This window comes from Pan paniscus, chromosome X (genome assembly GCF_029289425.2).
Source record: "Pan paniscus chromosome X, NHGRI_mPanPan1-v2.0_pri, whole genome shotgun sequence".
Taxonomy (NCBI): domain Eukaryota; kingdom Metazoa; phylum Chordata; class Mammalia; order Primates; family Hominidae; genus Pan; species Pan paniscus.
The window spans coordinates 118,630,091-118,649,710 of NC_073272.2; the positions used below are offsets into that span (position 1 = coordinate 118,630,091).

Here is a 19,620-nt window from a genome sequence, read left to right on the forward strand (position 1 = left end):
CAAAGATTGTTTGGCTCATTACACTTTATAATGATTTAAGAAGATGTGGGGGGCAGGGATGGAAGCAGTTTTTGCCAGAAATTTTTAGAATTCTGAGGTAGGAAGCCAATCTTTACTCAAGTCTCTTGCGTGTTGGGAGGAGGAGTAAGTTATGTGCAAGCCAACAGAACACTTGGTGGAAAAGTACTGCTCTGGGCTGCAGATGTGTGCACGGCTTGGTTTTAATTATTTGTTTCCCTCTCTATCCTTTCTTCTCCTCCTCTCCCCCCGCCACCAGAAAAAGGGCCAGATTAGGACGAGGCAACCCCTTCCTCCGTGGAGGCCTGCTTCTGTGCAGCCTGTTAGCACATCAAAGGCCGGATGAAATACCTAGGAAAGGAAGGGACCAGGCCTAGGATCCTTCCAAACTCCCGCCTTTGTCTGGGCTCCAGCTCAGGGTTATTGTGACTGCCAAGGGTAGCCTGACAGACTCCAAATAGAAGAACGCTGCCAAACAAAGAAACTTTCACATTATTCTGAGGGGGAAAAAAGAGCAACAAGAGAACGTTGCTTGTTAATGCCTGGTGACTGAGCAAATCAGTAATTGCAAAAGGGTTTTTCGGAGAACAAACCCAAAGTTAACTGGGCGATCAGATTCGTTTCCCCAGATAATAGGGAGAGTTGTGCACTGACTTTAGCAATCCCGGGGGTGTCGGTCCCACAGCATCTGGGGGAGAATTGGGGAAGGGCCATCAAGGAGAGCGAATGGGGGTTCCCAAGGTGAAAATGAGTCGTGTAGGGCTCTAACATAGAAAATGGAGTTCGAAGAATGAGTTTCCTGTCTCCTAAGACAGCTTGGAGGGCCCGGGAACGGCAGGGGGAAGATGAGGGGCTTCAGAATGGGAGGCAGGGAAAAGCCTGCAGCAAGAGAAAGGGAGTCGGTGTCTGGCGCGCATCAGGTGGCGGAGGGGCGCTCGCACAGAGCCCGGCAATGCCGAGGCCCTCCCAGCGGGTCGGTCTGCGAGGAGCAAAAAAGGGGTTCAGAGGAGGGCAGCGCGTGCGTCGCGCTCAGCTATAGGATGGCGCGAGGATGGCGTGAGGCTGGGCTGGGGCCTCCCAGGTAGAACTGAGGGGGGCACCGCGCGGCCGCGGGGGAGCGGCGCCGGACTCTAGAGGCTTTGTAGGGGGCCCTGAGGGCTGCGGGGCGGGACCGAGCAAGGCGGGGCGCTTAGGTGGCCTCGGGGGAGGCGGGGCTTGGAGGCTCCGCCCCTCAGGCCCCGCCTCCTCCCCGGCTAGTCTCTGGCCGCCGCCGAACCCCGCGCGCCACTCGCTCGCTCAGAGGGAGGAGAAAGCGGCGAGTTCCGGAGCCCTGCCTAGCGCGGCCCAACCTTTACTCCAGAGATCATGGCTGCCGAGGATGTGGTGGCGACTGGCGCCGACCCGAGCGATCTGGAGAGCGGCGGGCTGCTGCATGAGATTTTCACGTCGCCGCTCAACCTGCTGCTGCTTGGCCTCTGCATCTTCCTGCTCTACAAGATCGTGCGCGGGGACCAGCCGGCGGCCAGCGGCGACAGCGACGACGACGAGCCGCCCCCTCTGCCCCGCCTCAAGCGGCGCGACTTCACCCCCGCCGAGCTGCGGCGCTTCGACGGCGTCCAGGACCCGCGCATACTCATGGCCATCAACGGCAAGGTGTTCGATGTGACCAAAGGCCGCAAATTCTACGGGCCCGGTACGCGGCCGGCGAGGGGGGCTTGGAGACAAAAGAAGGGGGCCCCGGCACGGGGCTGGGCGGGAGAGAGGCGAGGCGGGAGCGGGGCGCCCCTGAGTGGAGGGAGGAATGGCGGCGAGCTAGGGTAGGCGGGCAGGCGGAGAGCCGGGAGGCTCCCGGGGCGGGCAGGGAACAAGAGGCGCTCTAGAGGGGCTGCGGGCCAGTCAGGGACGCGGATCCCCGGCCCGCGCTGACAGCGCTGGGAGGGGGTTAGAGAAAGAAGGCTGAGGCGCTTAAGCCGGGGGTGGGTGGGACCACGAAGCTCGAAGGCGTTGAGGGGGGACACATCAAAGCCCAGGCTGTTGGGGTAGTTTTCGAAGGTCCTGGGCTTGGGGATTCCTGGAAGGAGGAGGGGGTAGTGTCGGGTTCTAGGAAGGAAATGAGGGTGTTCCGAGGGAGGCATGGGGGAGGGCGAGAGTGAGAAAAGGTCCAGGACCTAGAGAAGACGGGAAGGCCAATGACACCGGGAGTAGGTTTGAAATATGAGGGTGTGGGAGAAAACGCCGAGACGGGATTAGCAGCAGGTAAAAGCTTTGTGCCCGGTGGATAGTGATGTGTGTGTGCACTCGTGGTGTGTGCATGCGCGGTGTGTGCGTGTTTAGTGTATGTGATTTATCAGGGGTGTGTGTGTGTGGTGTGTGCATGCGCGCTTGAAATGGGTCATGCGTCAGGTATGTGTGTGGCATGTGTTTGGTCTGTGTGCGCTTGTGCTGTGTGTGGCAGATGGGGAAAGGCTGGAAGGTGAACAAGGAGGAAGGGGGCTGTTTGAGGGAGGAATAAAGGCTGAATATGGTGGACAATGGTAACGTGGCAAGCTTTTAAGGTAATATGGTATTTAGTCTATAGCAGGAGAGAAAGGATTAGAAGCCAAGAAAAATTAAAATGGAGGGAGGGAGAAGTGGGAGGATACCAAGAAACAAAAGGAGTAGAGCTATGAAGACTGCTGGGTGGGGGGATATCAGGAAAAGCCAACCAGAGGGAAATGAAGAATGGATGACTGCTGCACTGCTGAGCTGTTGGAGAAGGCAGGCCTGATGGGTTCCTTAGAGGCGAGGTTTTTGCAAACCTGGTTGCGTATCAGAATCACCTGATGCATCTGAGGAAAAATACAGATTCCCAGTCTAACCGCCAGAGCTGCAAATGAGTTTCGGGTGGTCCGGGAGTCTGTATTTTAATATGCTTCCCAGGCGAATTTGAAAAGCAGCCAGGCTTGCAAAGTCCTGCTTTATAGAATACTTGGAGATGAGGAAGAAGAGGTTTTGGCTCCTCCAATATGGACTCCTCTAAACACAAGGAGCTTAGAGGATGTCCACATGGACGGTGCTCATTCCACACTGGCCTGAGAGAGGGAAGAGTACAGAAGGCAGTACACAAACTCAGGCATTCATTTTAGTCTCCCAGTCCAACTGATCAAAATCAGATGTGTTAAGGTTAAGGAGCTCAGTTTTTTCTTGCAGACATTTATTTATTATAAAAAATAAATTTTATTTATTTTTTAGAGACAGGGTCTCCCTCCTGTGTTGCCCAGGCTGGTCTCGAACTCCTGGGCTCAAGCAGTCCTTCCACCTCCATTTCCCAAAGTGCTGAGATTACAGGCATGAGCCACTGCACCAAGCCTGTGGATATTTTAGAATACCTGCTTTCTATAGGCATGTAACTGTCAAAATCATTTGAAAACCACATACATTATTTGTCACTTAGAGTAGCACACATAGTTGCTTTATCAATAAACATAATCATGTAAATACCTGTTAATATTGAGCTCAATATTAAAGGAGTGAAAACATGTGCATGAGGCATCATCATGACTGTAGTTTGCAGAGTCATTGAGAGGATGCCAGCCTGTGCACAGAGCACAAAACTAGGAGTCAGGCAACCTGCGTTCTAGTCCTGATTGGGTCATGACTAGCTGTGTGACCTTGTGCAAAGCATTGTTCTCTCAGAGCCTTAGTTTTCCCTCTGAAAAGTGATAAAGATGGCCTATTGTGAGATCTCTGTCTCTATCTTGCACTGTCATTCAGTGAGCCCATGACTACGTGACATCATGGTAGAAAGTGATGCTTCATGTTGTAAAGGATTCCTAAAAATTAGTCATTCTAGTGCCTGTTAATTCTGTGCAAGGCACTGTTGTAGATGTGGGAATATAGCAGTGAGCAAAACAGACACAAATCTCTGCCTATGGAGCTTACGTTCTAGTGAATATATGTTGCACTGAATAATATGTATTTTTTAAAAGACTTTTAATGTTCCCACTAGAGAACATTTAATTGTTTAAATGTTTAAATATTCTATGAGGTTTAAATATTCTATGTTTAAATATTCTATGAGGTTTGCTTGGTAAAGACTCACTCTACCAAGCCAATGACCATAATTTCTGAAATGGTGAGGTTCAAACCATTGCATTTGCCTATTCTCAAGCACTAGGTGCTGCCATTTCCACTAGGGTGTACATTTATGAAAAATGTGGGCTTTTTTTTACCTTCTTTAGTGAATGTGGCAGCATGTAATGATGATTAAAAATAAGCATTTTTCTTTGGAATTTTACTTGCATTTAAAAGTTGTAAAATTTGTAAAAAATTTCTGAGTGTATTGAGGTTTCAGGTGACCCGGCCATATTGAAACTTGATCTATTCTCATACTTGGCATAATGGTTCCCTACAAACATTTTAATGTCAGGGCTGCTATTCAATCTGCCTTGGGGGAAACAACACATTGTTTAAAGTACACTGGATTCTCTTCATTTAGTTGTGCAATATTTAAATAAGTCTAAATATCCACTTTGTGTACCCACAGAATGATTCTCTGCTCTCTTAGACAAAAGTTCAGTATAATATCACAAATAATCACATTTTATAGAGTTGTTTTATAGAGTTGTTTTGCAGTATTGATTCAGCCTCTTTTCCATGAAAATTTTAGTATTTTCACAGTCTTCTCAAGCCCACCAAAAAACAGATAATGAAGACTGATCTCTGTGTTATCTCTTATTTATTGACAGTGAAGGTTATGTAATGTGGATAGATTTTTAAACCACCGATACTGTTATAAAATGGTTCTTCTGCAGATGCCATGAGTTAATGTTTAATTGAGCCTTGGAACCAAAGATCTCTATAAGATACCTTTGTTTCATTAAAACATATCAGAATATATTCATAAGGAAATGTGTTTTCATGTACACATCAGTGCTTATTATCTTAAGAAACCATAACTCTCACTGGTGTAGCCCCAAGTGCCTAGAACTGTCAGGCTCCCAGTTCAATGTTCTTGTATGATTCCCTACTACCACTACCCCAAGAGATCACTAACCACGTATGACTTTTTTACTAGCTATTTGGAAACCACAGGAGACTGACGCAAATGTATAGCAGTTTGATTTACTTTTAGTTATTTAAAAGTTAAATGACAACAGGTCTTTCTATGTCTCCTACATAATGTTCAGAATATCAACATTACTATGGTTTCCTAATGGAATTTGATATTCAAAAATGGGGCTATGTTGATGAATAGGGAAGCCATTTTCTGTGTATAAATCACAGAGAAATTGACTGTCTAATAAAGAATTGATCTTTGGTTTTGTTTTTGAAGAGGGGCCGTATGGGGTCTTTGCTGGAAGAGATGCATCCAGGGGCCTTGCCACATTTTGCCTGGATAAGGAAGCACTGAAGGATGAGTATGATGACCTTTCTGACCTCACTGCTGCCCAGCAGGAGACTCTGAGTGACTGGGAGTCTCAGTTCACTTGTAAGCATTTTTAAAATTGTGTCTGGGTCAAATTTCTACCAGTAATGGGGATTCGTGGCAGGACAATAGTTATTACTAAGCAGCCTGAAACTTGGGTGCATTTTGATAGGCTCCTTAATCTTGGACGGATCAAGTTCATGGCTTGAAGTAATTGTAGCAGTGCTGAGTCACTTGCTATGATTGCATACCAATTTTTAGCCAGTTCTCTATGGAAACTTGGGTTTCTGGTTTTGATTTTTAAATTTTTGAGAGATTTGCTAGATTCCAAATGAGGATTTGGTGCTTGGTGTGTCAGGGAAAGGACAGTGTCCATCTTGGCTACAGAAAGGGATTTTCATAAGCCCTCTCTTGTAGAGCTTGCCGTTTAAAAGCAGCCCACATCTCTGTTGAAGAATGGGAGACTTGTATTCTGTGAAACAGCTTCTCTTTGAATCTAATTGAACCTAACTATAGGCCTCATCTACAAATGATGCTTATAATGTGCCCAGCAACAATGGTGTCTGCATTTTTAAAAAGAAAGTAAAAAGGAGATGCTTGTTTCTGGCTTATGCTATGGGCTGAGGTCTTTGGGGAGAAATAGGAATGAGGGGTTAAGTTCAGATTTTGAGAATTCAGGAATTGGTTTCTGTCAAATCTAACTGTTTAATTGTCACTCTAGCAATATTTCACTGCCAAGAATTTGAATAAGAGTCTTTCCCAGCTTTTATGAAACAGTATATAAAGACCATGAGCATTATTTGAAGATTTTTCATTTAAAATGTAGTTTTCTATGTGTATTCTCTATAATCAGTTAAATATTACATGTTCTCTTGGCTATATCCAACCATTTTCTTTGAAAATAATGCTGACTTCAGAGAGAGTTCTGGATTAATAATTAGCCAGATGTGTCTCTGCCTTTGAGTTTTGGTCTCAAGCAGGCTACATATAACTTCCAAGTCTAGAGGCAAGTTTTTATACTTTGGAAAACAGTTCAGTTACCTAATAGAGTCCCTAATTTTTGGCATCATAAGGATGCCTTTGTAATTAGTTTTCTATATGAAACCAATGAATTGTAGTGTCTAACTTACAAAGCTCTATTTTCTAGGGCTTGCCTTCATCAGTGGGAGAAAAAGTGTGATTTTTTTTTTCCACTTTAAGGCTAGCCCCAGATGCTGTTGTGACTCCTCAGCTACACTTAAAGTTGGTGTGGATTCCCCTTAAGGCAGGTTTCCCAGGCGCCACCTGGCTTTTATTTGTCTCACACAGTTCCAATTGTTCCCAACGGTTATTTCACACAAAAGCAGCTTTAGTTACCTGGTTAGACAGGTTGGTTACCCCTCTAATTCCTACTCATATTCAGGAAGAGGAGACTCTTGGCTTTGGACATTCAGATGATCAACCCTGCATTAGTTTGGCTACAGTGATGAGGTGGTTTGCTGATGCCATCTCTTCTCAAGTCTTTTGCATTCTGGTTTGCACCCTTACATCTGTTTTCTCCAACACCTCCAGTCATCTCCTGGCTCCTTTACCACTTCCTTTAACCACCCATAGGTTTTTCTCTGTGCTGGGAAAAACGTTCTGTCTCTTGCTCTCCTCTTCATCTATGAGACTATTATTCCTTCCTTTCACTGTCAAACAAACTTCTTACAAGTTTTTATTCCTAACCACTACTTCATTTCCTCTCTATACCTTCTTCCTCCCTACAATATGGCTTCTATCCCCACAGTTGGATTGAACTCTCTTTCTGAAAGATTTTCAGGGAAACCTTTTTTTTTTTTTCTTGCCAATCCTGACTTCAGTTGTCCATTCCATGTTTTAGATCTCCTGTCATGTGAGCCTCCAGAATGGCTCCCTCCACAGAGTTCCCATTTTGGTCCATGGGAGCTCCAATTTTCACTTAATTAATTCATGCTTCCAGTTTTCTTTCAAAGTACTTCTCATCTGTCCCTTTCCATTCCCCTGGACACCACCCTGCTCCTGGCGCTGGTTCCTTTGCATCTGGATCTGCACGCTGGCCTCTGGATCGCCCTGTTCCCAGTATCTCCTTACTGAAATCTGCCCTATATACCACATTGATAATATCGTTGTTAAAGCACTATTTTACTGTGTCATTCCTTCGCTTATAAACCTTCAGTGCCCTTTGCCACCTATAAGTCCAAACTCAGGCTGGCTTTTCAGATCTTTCATAATATTTCCCCACACTACTTAGCCAATCTTATCTCCTACTAACTTCTAAATGTTAACTCTACTCCTGCCAACTTGGTCTCTTCATTGCTTCCCAGATACGTTGTCTTACCTGTATGCATTTGTACATGGCGTTTGCATTTTCTGGAACTCCCTCCCTAAATCCTTCTATACATTTTTCCAAAATATATCCTCCTTCCATGAAGTATTCTGTAACCCTTCTGATGAACTCATCACTTGCCCCTGTTCTTCTAAACATTCCCTACACACAAACAATTCATTTTGATGTTACCTTGCACACTCATTGCCAGACGTTGCCACCTGTTTTATATGTCTGTCTTCTGAACAAAACAAATTCCCTGTTGGCAAGGACGGTGGTATAAACCACCTTTGTATCCTTCAAGAAGCCCAACACATTGCTGAGTATATTGCAGGCCTCTGATAAATGCTTTAAATTGAAACGTGGTAATGATGTTTTAGAAAGAATGAGAATGACCATTTGTGTTTTCTTCTCTACCTCCAGTCAAGTATCATCACGTGGGCAAACTGCTGAAGGAGGGGGAGGAGCCCACTGTGTACTCAGATGAGGAAGAACCAAAAGATGAGAGTGCCCGGAAAAATGATTAAAGCATTCAGTGGAAGTATATCTATTTTTGTATTTTGCAAAATCATTTGTAACAGTCCACTCTGTCTTTAAAACATAGTGATTACAATATTTAGAAAGTTTTGAGCACTTGCTGTAAGTTTTTTAATTAACATCACTAGTGACACTAATAAAATTAACTTCTTAGAATGCATGATGTGTTTGTGTGTCACAAATCCAGAAAGTGAACTGCAGTGCTGTAATACACATGTTAATACTGTTTTTCTTCTATCTGTAGTTAGTACAGGATGAATTTAAATGTGTTTTTCCTGAGAGACAAGGAAGACTTGGGTATTTCCCAAAACAGGTAAAAATCTTAAATGTGCACCAAGAGCAAAGGATCAACTTTTAGTCATGATGTTCTGTAAAGACAACAAATCCCTTTTTTTTTCTCAATTGACTTAACTGCATGATTTCTGTTTTATCTACCTCTAAAGCAAATCTGCAGTGTTCCAAAGACTTTGGTATGGATTAAGCGCTGTCCAGTAACAAAATGAAATCTCAAAACAGAGCTCAGCTGCAAAAAAGCATATTTTCTGTGTTTCTGGACTGCACTGTTGTCCTTGCCCTCACATAGACACTCAGACACCCTCACAAACACAGTAGTCTATAGTTAGGATTAAAATAGGATCTGAACATTCAAAAGAAAGCTTTGGAAAAAAAGAGCTGGCTGGCCTAAAAACCTAAATATATGATGAAGATTGTAGGACTGTCTTCCCAAGCTCCATGTTCATGGTGGGGCAATGGTTATTTGGTTATTTTACTCAATTGGTTACTCTCATTTGAAATGAGGGAGGGACATACAGAATAGGAACAGGTGTTTGCTCTCCTAAGAGCCTTCATGCACACCCCTGAACCACGAGGAAACAGTACAGTCACTAGTCAAGTGGTTTTTAAAGTAAAGTATATTCATAAGGTAACAGTTATTCTGTTGTTATAAAACTATACCCACTGCAAAAGTAGTAGTCAAGTGTCTAGGTCTTTGATATTGCTCTTTTGGTTAACACTAAGCTTAAGTAGACTATACAGTTGTATGAATTTGTAAAAGTATTATATGAACACCTAGTGAGATTTCAAACTTGTAATTGTGGTTAAATAGTCATTGTATTTTCTTGTGAACTGTGTTTTATGATTTTACCTCAAATCAGAAAACAAAATGATGTGCTTTGGTCAGTTAATAAAAATGGTTTTACCCACTATAGTGTGGTGACTTATTTAAATTTTTTTAAAAACCTTATTCTAGGGAATCTGATTCAGACATTTTACTTCGGCTTAAAATTCAGTTTAATTTTTGAGTGCAGAGTTTTTGTATTCCAAAAGAAACAAGGGGCAAAATTTCATGGAGACCCCACACCAAAAACCAAATACCAGCTTGTCCTGTTTAAGAAATAGTGAATTGAATTGCTTTTTTTGTGACTTGTCAAAGTTTTGCCTAAATCAGAACTTTCTAAACTGTAAATGGCAGACCTCCACCTTGAAGGCTATAGCAAGGTTCTTAAGAAGTAAGGTTACTGAAGGCATTGTCATTGCCAAGTGCTAAGGAAGGGTTTGGGTTTTTTTGTGTTAATGTATTGTCTGATCAGGAAAGTATCAGGAATCCTTACAGTAGCAAAGTTAATTCACCTCGTGTCAAAAGAAGGATAACAGATTTGCATATGCAGTCAGTTGTATAAACAAAGACAACCTATTAGTGTTTTGTCATTTTAATGTTAACATTGGCAGAGTTTTCTTACAAGAGATATACTTCCTGAACCAAAGAAATTTCCATTTTTCATGTTATCAAACCACATTGCAGGTACTTGTGAGTTTTTTTTAATGTGCTGTTTTTTTTTCCCACTTGGTTTCATTCACCAAATGTTTGAGTGCCTGTTTTGTGCCATGTAACCTGTTATGCCTTATGCTTTGGAGAAGGAGTGGGGGAGAGAAGTTGGGCCCACCTTTGCAGCCTGAAATCTCATGTGCATGTGAAGATTAGGCTTCTCATTTTGCAAAGTTAAACAGGCTTGTCTGCTGCCAAGAGGAAAATATCCAGAGCAAGCTTGTCCAACCCATGGCCCACGGGCTGCATGTGGCCCAGGAAAGCTTTGAATGTAGCCCAACACAAATTTGTAAACTTTCTTAAAACATGAGATTTTTTTTGCAATTTTTTTTTTTTTTTTTTTAGCTCATAAGCTCTCGTTAGTGTTAGTGTATTTTATGTGTGGCCTAAGACAGTTCTTCCAATGTGGCCCAGGGAAGCGAAGAGATTAGGCACCCCTGATTTAGAGCCTCATTAAAGTTTCACTCCCAATAACCTGATTCTCTTCCATTCAGAGCTGAATCAACATTGTGTTGGTTACTTGGAAAGGAATATTGCTGTAAGGCAGGACTTTGATCTAAAAACTTCTCAAATCCAGCTAGCATATACATAAGCCATATTCATGTAAAAGGCACCATTCAAGAAGATGGTGGTGTCGGGGGGGGGGGGGTAGTTGTTACAACCACCACATGTCCAGTGAAGGAGGGAGGTGTTAGGTTAACATCTGGCTTGCTCCCCACCTGCTGTCATCCTACCAGCTGCAGAGACAGTTTGTTCTCAGTACTAGCATCTGTGGTTCATAAGCAGCATTTACTACGTGTTTTCAGTATCTGCATATCTGGCTTCCCTGCATAATGTAACATTCACCTTACTTCAGAGGGCCAAATTTATGCAAATCCTAGATCAAGAACAAGCATCCATACATTTCTTGCTGTTTCAGAAAGAGCTCTTTGGACCTGACAGACGCTTTCAGCTCTAAAGTTCCCAGATTTTACTCCAAGGTAGTCTGCCTTTGTTATGATACTTAGAGGCAGTTTGCTGTATATTTCACATGAAAATACAGTTAACTCTTGAATGATCAAAGACTGATTATTGAGGCCCCTACCTTCTCTGACTAGACTGTCCATCCCAAACCCATAATTGTTTTTGCACATTGTATAACTTGAACACTTCCACCCAGGGCTGAAGGAATTAGGTGAAATTCCATGGAGTCAATTTTGCTACCTCTTATTAGCACTGATAAAATGTGCTAAAGGGAGGATCATCTTAAATCTAAACATTATTTCGGTTTGTCCAAAATGAAAATAAAACTATGGTCTTTAGTCCCATGAACTCTGACAATGTCAGTTTCCACAAAATGGGAAAAGTTGCATAGAAATGATATTAAAATTAGGCATCTATATTTCCACAGAAAATGTTATTGTGGATGTGCAACATGCTAGCCAATACATGTGATAAATGAACAAAGAATATTCACTATGATAATTTTATTTTTAATATATCTGACAAATATGTATTCTCTAACAATGCAAATGAGAAAAGAGATCAGCAACATTAGTGCAAAGCAGCATACTGTAAGTAGGAACTTTCCCCCAAAGGTGGACTTATCAGCATTTATTTAAAAATGACTATTTTAAACAATTTTGCAACAAGTAAAAATAAGTTTATTTGATTCTTATTTTCAAAATTACCAGGTTACATGGCTTTCTACCTGAGAAATTTAAACAAATTGAAAGCACATTGACATATTTTTAGTTTTTTTGCATAACTACCAACAACTCATAAGAAAAACATGAAAATACCTTAAGACAAAGTTTAAAGCTCAGGCCCTTAATAGGACATAGAAAAAGATATGAGAAAACACTTTTGCACCACTTAGCACAACAAACAATAGCAGTGTTAATTAAGAAGGTGGTTACAATATTTTAGTTGTATTTTACTCCTTACTAAGCCATTCAATTAAAAAGTACAGGATAAGTTATCTTCCTCATTTAGGGCCTACCCACCAAAAAGGTTGACTCTTTATAAGACATATACAAGTCTACGGTTATACAAAATGTAAACATAAAACCAGTATTTTTACTTTCTTCTAAGTCCCAGGATGGTATTTAGCAAAAAAAAAAAAAAAAAAAGACAAAAATGTTACATAGAAATAGCACCGGTTCTATTACACATAAAAATTGCACATGCTGTATTCTGCAATTTATTTTTATGTCTGACTACTGAGCAGCAAACTGTTTTCATGTCTAAAAACTCTGCAAAGAAAAATCAAGTGACAGAACACAGTGAGATTTTTTTCAAAAAGCATAGCTGCTTCTCATTACAAACTCATAATATTCTTTGTTTTAATGGCATGACACATGAAAAATTAAGAGGCAGGTTTTCGTCAAAGAAAAATAATACCTGGTTACTGAAAGTTGCCTGACAAAATACAAGCTGTTAGCAGTTCAAAAGGCTACTCTGGACAACAGTACTTTGAACATTAACAGTGAAGGCACTTGCCCCATAAGCAATGTTTTTCAGATTTGACAAGCCAAATCTAGTTTTGATGGAAGAGTCACTGGCTTGAAAGTGGAATTGAACACAAGGGAGCCAACAAATCATCCACTGGTTATTATCTTATTAATAATAAACATCATCTGCTATGGTACATTCATTTCTGACTTCTTGCATGTACTAACATAGCTCTATGATTAGAAGAGATCGATGAAACAACTTGTGGCTCTTCCTTCAGATAAATAAGATTTTGTAGCCCTTTCACATACCCGGTTGCTCAAAAGGCTGGTTATATGCACACATTGTGATATTCTGGGCAACCACAATGACTGGCATTCTACCTGGCTCTACCAGCTGGTACTTTTCTACAGAATGTCAAATTAAGAGTGTTTGAATGAATCATGTCACATCAAAGTGTTGCCCTTTACTGCTTCTGTGGATTAAAAATGACTTTTTCCTGTTGCTGACAGTCTCTAATCTCGTTAATGTCTTCAATTACCAGGTCAGGCATAGTTTTGTTGGAGAAAAAAAAGGTAATCGATTGCCCCTGAGGTCCTAAATGCAAGGTAAGGCAGAATTAATCAGCAGAGCTTTCTATAAAACATGCACTGCACTAAGATGTAAGTCTTCAAGAATCCATAAAATATTTCAATTTAAAAACATTTATGAAGTCAAAAACTAGTAGGTAAAAAGATCAATTGCTTATGTTGAGAGTTTACAAATCCTACACATATACATTTTTCCCTAGCTACAAAACTATAGGCTTTTCTCTTTACTCTTTTTGAAAACTTGATGGCATCACTGAGGATTGAGAAGAGAGGCACTTGTTACTGTTTAAAAAAGTTCAGTTTGGGGGATATTCAGTGACTTTACAAACTGATGTAATCCAGCCCTGAGTGAAAGGGTTACATAACCTGAAGTGGAATAGTCACAGCATCTTTTTTCAAGTGACATTATTGGTGCCCCACAATTTTTCAATATTTCCTTTTGCAAATTCCACTGGTTACATTACTTCAATCTTGCTGTTTTTCTAAAGTGGAAAGACATGGGGTTCTTAAAAAAAAACAACAACAACTCTGCTAATGGGTTTAAATACTATCCATTTAAACCTCAAAGGACAATCTGGACCACTTTTAGATTCTTCTTCCAAGACTTTGTCTTGAAAAAGACAACTCTTTGAGTATTTAAACGTAGTAATAAGATTAATTTTATCCTGGTGGGTGCTCATGCAACTCTTTAATGTCATGAAGAAAGTCTATGTTCTAACTGTCGTCTCTTTTATCTACAATTATTTCTAAATAAAAGTCAGGAAAGTTTGTTGCTGCACGTGGTGTTTCTGACCAAATCAAAGAACATGTAAAAGGATCATTATTCATTCACTGCTGTCGTCTTTGGAGATAAATGACACTAAATGATGATGTTATGACACCTAAGGAGCCATAGAGGGCCATCTCAACCCCTCTCAATGTTAATCTGCTCCTTCACTGGTGTAGAAGTAAAGTTTTAGCTGAACCATAGAAATGTCTATCCTTGGATCAAGCAGCATTTAAAAGCTTGAGCAGGGTCAAATACAAATTATTATTTCTCTTGCCAAAGTTGAAAGCATAGGTCAAAATGACTCCAGGTGTATTGACAAGCTTTGGGAAATATAAAACACACAGGTTCTGAAGTTTTTAATGCTGCTGTCTTGCTGTGTAGTTGTTAATTACATGGCTACATTTGGTTTTAAATTTTCTTCTTGTAACACGTTTATTGTGAAAAAGGATACTCCTGATCTAAGTGGTCATCAAAACATTTAAAATTTAAAGAACCAGTGCAGTTTTTTCCTGAATAGCTTCCATAGTCAATATACTCCTGACCATTATGTCTATTATAGTAATAATCAGAATTGAACTTCAAATAGTTATAATTACATCCTCTAAATCTTGAATTCTGGTTATATTCTGACTTCCAAGGAGTCCCTCTTCTTCTGTGAAAATTACCAAAATAGAAAGACCTAGCACTTCTTGATGACATTACGGGCACCCGAGAGGGCCCATAGTTCACTTTCTGGTCCAATGTACTATCACTAAACCTCTTTAGATAACTGGAACTTGGTTCCTGGTAGTAGCCTTCATCAAACAAGTATTTGGGGGCTAGTTGTCCCTTCATTTGGCCATTGTTGTTTTCATGTCTAATGAAATGACTTTCACCCCTATGCCATGAACATATCCATCTCGGTTCATACTCAGACTTCCTACCTGGTGTCCTAAACTTGTAATTAGAGTATTTTTCCTCACCATCACGCTTCCACTTTGAAAAAAAGGTCGGCTGACTCGACCTTGTATTTCGTTTGCGAGTGATCATTTTGTCAGTGTCAAGAGGTTCTTTTTCTGAGAAACTATTAAATGTGGCCACAGATTTCTCTTTCTCCTCTTTGTTTATACTAAGGGTTTCACTGAAGCATTCAGAATCACTACTAATTTCCTCTAAGAAATCTGTCAACTGTAAACCTAAGCCTATTGACTCATGGGGTGGGGACACTTGGCTTTTCCTTGTGGATTTGGAATCTTCAATATGATAACTATGAGTCTTTTCCAACAGACAGCTGTTTCCATCAGTTGGGGACAGCTGACCACCAGCTTTATGGGCTGTCTCCTGGCAATGAGTTTCAAACCCATTAGTACATTCTTTGGCATAATCTACTTTTCCTCGTTTATGCTCAGGATCCTGAGTACAAATCTTTGATGAGTAATTATTTTCTTGAACCTGTTCTTTCCTTTCCAGGTTTTCTACTTGGCTCGAATTGATTGAGTGACGCCTACACTTTCTCAAATTAATCTGAAATCCATCTCCCTTAGCTTGGACATCCCTCTGCCACTGACATGTGCCTGCTACCTGACTTGTTTCTAGGCAGATACGAGTATATTGTGGAGGTTCATAATAATTGAAAAGATAGTCAAAAAATGCATCTGTTTCATGGATCTTAGGTTTCCTGCCTTGGCCTCTCCCAGATAATCTGGAACGGGATTCACTAGAACCGTGGTGGTCTTGATTTTCAAGAGACTGGCCTTCAATTATCGTAATCTCCAAGGAGTTATGCTTAAAAAACAAACTGTATTCATATTCCTCATCATCTAATAATATTCCAGCTCTCTGTTTTCTAGGGGAATACCTTAAATTTTCTTCCCCAAGGCAGTGGGAAGATTTCTGTAAGTGATCCCTAGTTGTTTTCTTCATTTTTTGTTTTTATTTATTGTCTGACTTGGCAACCTGATATTTTGACATTTCCTCTTGATTTTGAAGGTACAGAGTGTTTAGCTGTTCTTCCAGAGTTTTCAATGTGTTCCCTGGAGAATCATTAGCTTTGGTGCCAATAATGTCGACTTCCTGTGGGTTAAACTGTGTGGATCCCTTCAAAGGAAAAGATTAAAAATCTCTCATGAAAAACTAAACAGATTAAAAAATTCCAAAGAAAAATTGTGCTTTCTGACATTGTTCTGAAGAGACTTCCAATACCTGGGATAGATCCAAATTAGGAACAATATTGCACTGAGGAAATAGAAGGCAAAATTAAATGTCTTAGTCTAATATGAACTGTTTTGAGTAGGTCTATGCCCATGCTTATGTGAGAAGGCACCACACTTTACATAGCCTTCAAAGCACATGACTCTTTTTTCACTTGTTTGAAAATCAATAAGCCTGATGTTCCAGGTATTGTGCTAGGAGCTGGAGATACAAAGAGGAATAAGAAATTATCTATAGCCCTCCCAGAAAAATCCCAGTACAAGAAAAGACTGACAGGTGAATGGTATATCTAAAAGGGTCCACTAGCTTAAAAGATAAACAGTCTTTCTTTTCATACCAGCCTCTTACTGTGGACTGCAGGTAAGGCTGTCTCCGAGTTTCCTCCCCATTCCCCTGTGCTCAGTAAGAAGCAAGGTAGCAAGTAGCAAATGTGGCCGTGATCGTGGTTCTATCTGCAATCATGTCTGCAGTGCTATCTGCTCTCCATAACTGCACAGCAGGTGAAAGGTGCTGCCCACAGGCCCCACCCTGCTGGAGGCTTTGTACTGTGCTCTCACTGACACCTGACACACATCAGAGCACAGTGCCTACACACTACCTGGGATTAGAACCTGGGACTGCATAATGGGTATTAGTATTTACGAGGCCAAGAATCAGACACCACACACATCGAAAAAGATAGATTCTTTAGGAGTCACCCTCAGAGGTCATTAAGGAAAATGAAAAGAGATCCAGCTAGCCTTATTATCAATAAAAATGTGACATTTTTCTGATCCTAATTTCACTAAGTTTGATTGTCCACACTAATGAGAAAGAGGTCAAGATTGCAAATATACATAAAAGTAACTCTGTGTAATCCTAATGGCATTTACTATTCATATTTTAAAACACTGAATATGGATTTTTAAATGAACACTTTGGTAGCTTTTCTGGCTTTTAATCCAGGACATCTGCAGAATCTGGCTATCTTTAGGAGGTCAGGAAGGGGGAGAAACACCTTCCAAAAATGAAACTCTCCAAACATAACAATTGCTCTGTGAGGTGAGAAATTTCTTATCAAATAGTTTAAGACTAGACTATCACGAGCTTGTTACAAGGCTCAAGACTCTACCAAACCTACTGCAGATGAGTGGAAAAGTAAAGTTAATAACACCTGACACCCACCCCCCATCCGTTTCTTCCCTCTGGCATTTTTCTGTTACATCCATTAGGAACTTAGAAAAGTAGACACATTAGCTAAATGCTCTGGGTAATACTGTCCTGAAGTTTAGAGACACAAAGAGAGAGAGAATGAGAGAGAGAAAGAGAGAGAGAGTCAAATGGAAGGTTGGGACGCAACTCCTTTAGAGAATGTGGATATCCCTTTTGTAAATCTATCAGATTGTTAGAGGTGAGCCTATTTAAAATAAGCCCCAGTGGATGCAATGAGTCTTCCATGGAGTGAATTTTCAATAGGCCACTGCTCAAATGCAAAGGTAATGTCTCAGAAAGGTGAGTACCTACCAAACTTGAAGAACAATTCGGCAATAGCCTTCCTGAAATTTTCCTCAGGAGTACCCTTAGGAACCGAAGTGCCTCAACTCACCTCTGAGCCACTAGGTACTTCCTCTCCTCCCACTCTTCTGAAGAGTCTGGCTCTTGAGGTGCCTCAGCTTTGGCTTTGGGCTTCTGTTTCCTGTGCCGGTGTCTGTCTCTTTCCTTCAGGGCTTGTCTCCTTACCCTGGCCTTCTTCCTCTTTACTCGGACTTTTTGCTCATCATCTTTTCTTTTTCTGGACAATGATTAAGATTAAACCACTCAGAAGGTATTTATTAGGCATTTGATCTCCTCCCTCCCTCCCACTGCCAAGGAAGAACAGATCATCTCAGCTTCCAGGAATCCACCACTGTTAACCCCAGTGCCTAACATAGACAATTATAATAAAAAAACAAAACAAAACAAAACACTGTTAAGCACCAGTCAAGGGGAAAGACACATCATTTTCTTAGTCAAATAGAAGCTGTAAAGGAGGCCTTCTGCAGAGATAGAGTATCAAATAAAGAAGGCTACAGAATTCAAAGGAGGGGCCTTTAGCCCCCACATTCTCAAACCACAAGCAGGGATCACAGAATCCAGCTTTCATGGAGACTATTTCATTTTTCTTGTGAATAAAACCTATGAGTTGGTTTCAAACAGACAAATAAAGGTGAGTCAAAATACTCAGAAAATCTTCAGGGTAAGAACTGGTCCTTGGTACATATTACTTAACACAGCACACTATCAGAAAAACATACTGGCTTAGAAGAATATGGGCTTTTTTTCTGCTGTTTTCTGAAAATTAAAACTGTCTTGGTTAGGCCCTTATGGGAACGTGGGGAAAGGGAAAGAAGGGACAATTACCTAAGTCAGAACTTAGCCAAAACTCAGAGGATTATCTAAATTGGATGTTTAGCCTGGATTTGGGGGGGACTAGTTATATTTACTAGGCTCAAGCTCTGGCCAAGTTTCACAGACATGACCTCAAGTAATTCCTATCACTCCACTAGCCAAAAAAGTAAGGGACACATGGAAGGGTATTCTTTATCTCCTTTTTTTTTGAGACAGAGTCTTGCTCTGTCACCCAGGTTAGAGTGCAGTGGCACGATCATAGCTCACTGTAGCCTCAGACTCCTGGGCTTAAGTGATTCTCCCGCCTCACCCTCTCGAGTAGCTGGGACTACAGGCGTGTGCCACCACGCCTGGCTAATTTTTTTTTTTTTTATTTTTGTAGAGACAGGGTTTCCCCGTGTTGCCCAGGCTGGTCTTGAACTCCTGGCCTCAAGTGATCCTCCCACCTCAGCCTCCCAAAGTGCTGGGATTACAGGCGTGAGCCTGCTTATCTCCTTTTCTGAATGGCTACAATTTATATGAAAGAATAAAAGAATAAACATGCATGAGGAAGGGCCAGGAAGTAAAATTAATTTTCAAAGCTCTGTAGTTTTGGCTCAACTGTACTCGACTGGCAACCTTTGGCAATCCAATAGCCCCTTCTAGACTCAAACTCCTGAACTGGACGTCAACGATAAGCTCAAAGAAATAAATACAAAGAGGCCGGGTGCGGTGGCTCACACCTGTAATCCCAGTATTTTGGGAGGCCATGGTGGGCGGATCACCTGAGGTCAGGAGTTCGAGACCAGCCTGGCCAACATGGCGAACGAGAAAAATACTCCCAATCAATCCATGCCTTCTTGCATACAAGTTAGCTTGGTTATTGAACATTTTAAGAAGAAATTCCATCCCAGCACTAAATTCTTAAAAATTTTAAATTAGTAGGCTAGGTAATTTTGATAATATTTGGTAAACTGGTAAAATTCTTAACTTGGCAGGCTAGGATTTTTACTATAAAAGTTTCTTGTCCCTTTTTAAAAAAATCATTTCTTTCCAGACATCTTAATCTAGCTAGTTCCATCATTCCTCATTATTTGTCCTCCCTGACAAACATTTTTTTTTGAAGTCTCTTGTTTTCAACAGTTTTGCCATTTTGGTTTTGTAACAGCACAGTTGAAA

The 19,620-nt window shown here is 41.2% G+C and overlaps 2 protein-coding genes across 6 annotated transcripts in view; one reads left to right on the forward strand and one right to left on the reverse strand.

The window, feature by feature from the left end:
- The first annotated feature begins 1,258 nt into the window (after positions 1–1,258).
- Positions 1,259–9,493, forward strand: PGRMC1 (progesterone receptor membrane component 1). Its single transcript, XM_003812628.4, has 3 exons — positions 1,259–1,711; positions 5,333–5,488; positions 8,175–9,493. The coding sequence occupies exons 1-3, from the start codon at positions 1,384–1,386 to the stop codon at positions 8,276–8,278; spliced, it is 588 nt and encodes a 195-aa protein (XP_003812676.1). The 5' UTR covers positions 1,259–1,383; the 3' UTR covers positions 8,279–9,493.
- LOC100992845 (A-kinase anchor protein 17B) overlaps positions 8,655–19,620 on the reverse strand; it is a 30,027-nt gene continuing 19,061 nt past the window's right edge. For 3 of the 5 annotated variants that reach the window (XM_014343536.5, XM_055106507.2, XM_055106508.3), the window contains 2 exons: positions 17,681–17,866; positions 8,655–15,981 (listed from right to left, as the gene is read on the reverse strand). In XM_014343536.5, coding sequence (XP_014199022.1) covers positions 14,338–15,807 — 1,470 coding nt within the window. In that variant the 5' untranslated portion in view covers positions 15,808–15,981; positions 17,681–17,866 and the 3' untranslated portion in view covers positions 8,655–14,337. Of the gene's footprint in view, positions 18,183–19,620 lie in introns of those variants that run through there. The other 2 variants (XM_063601677.1, XM_063601676.1) reach the window with 2 other exon arrangements.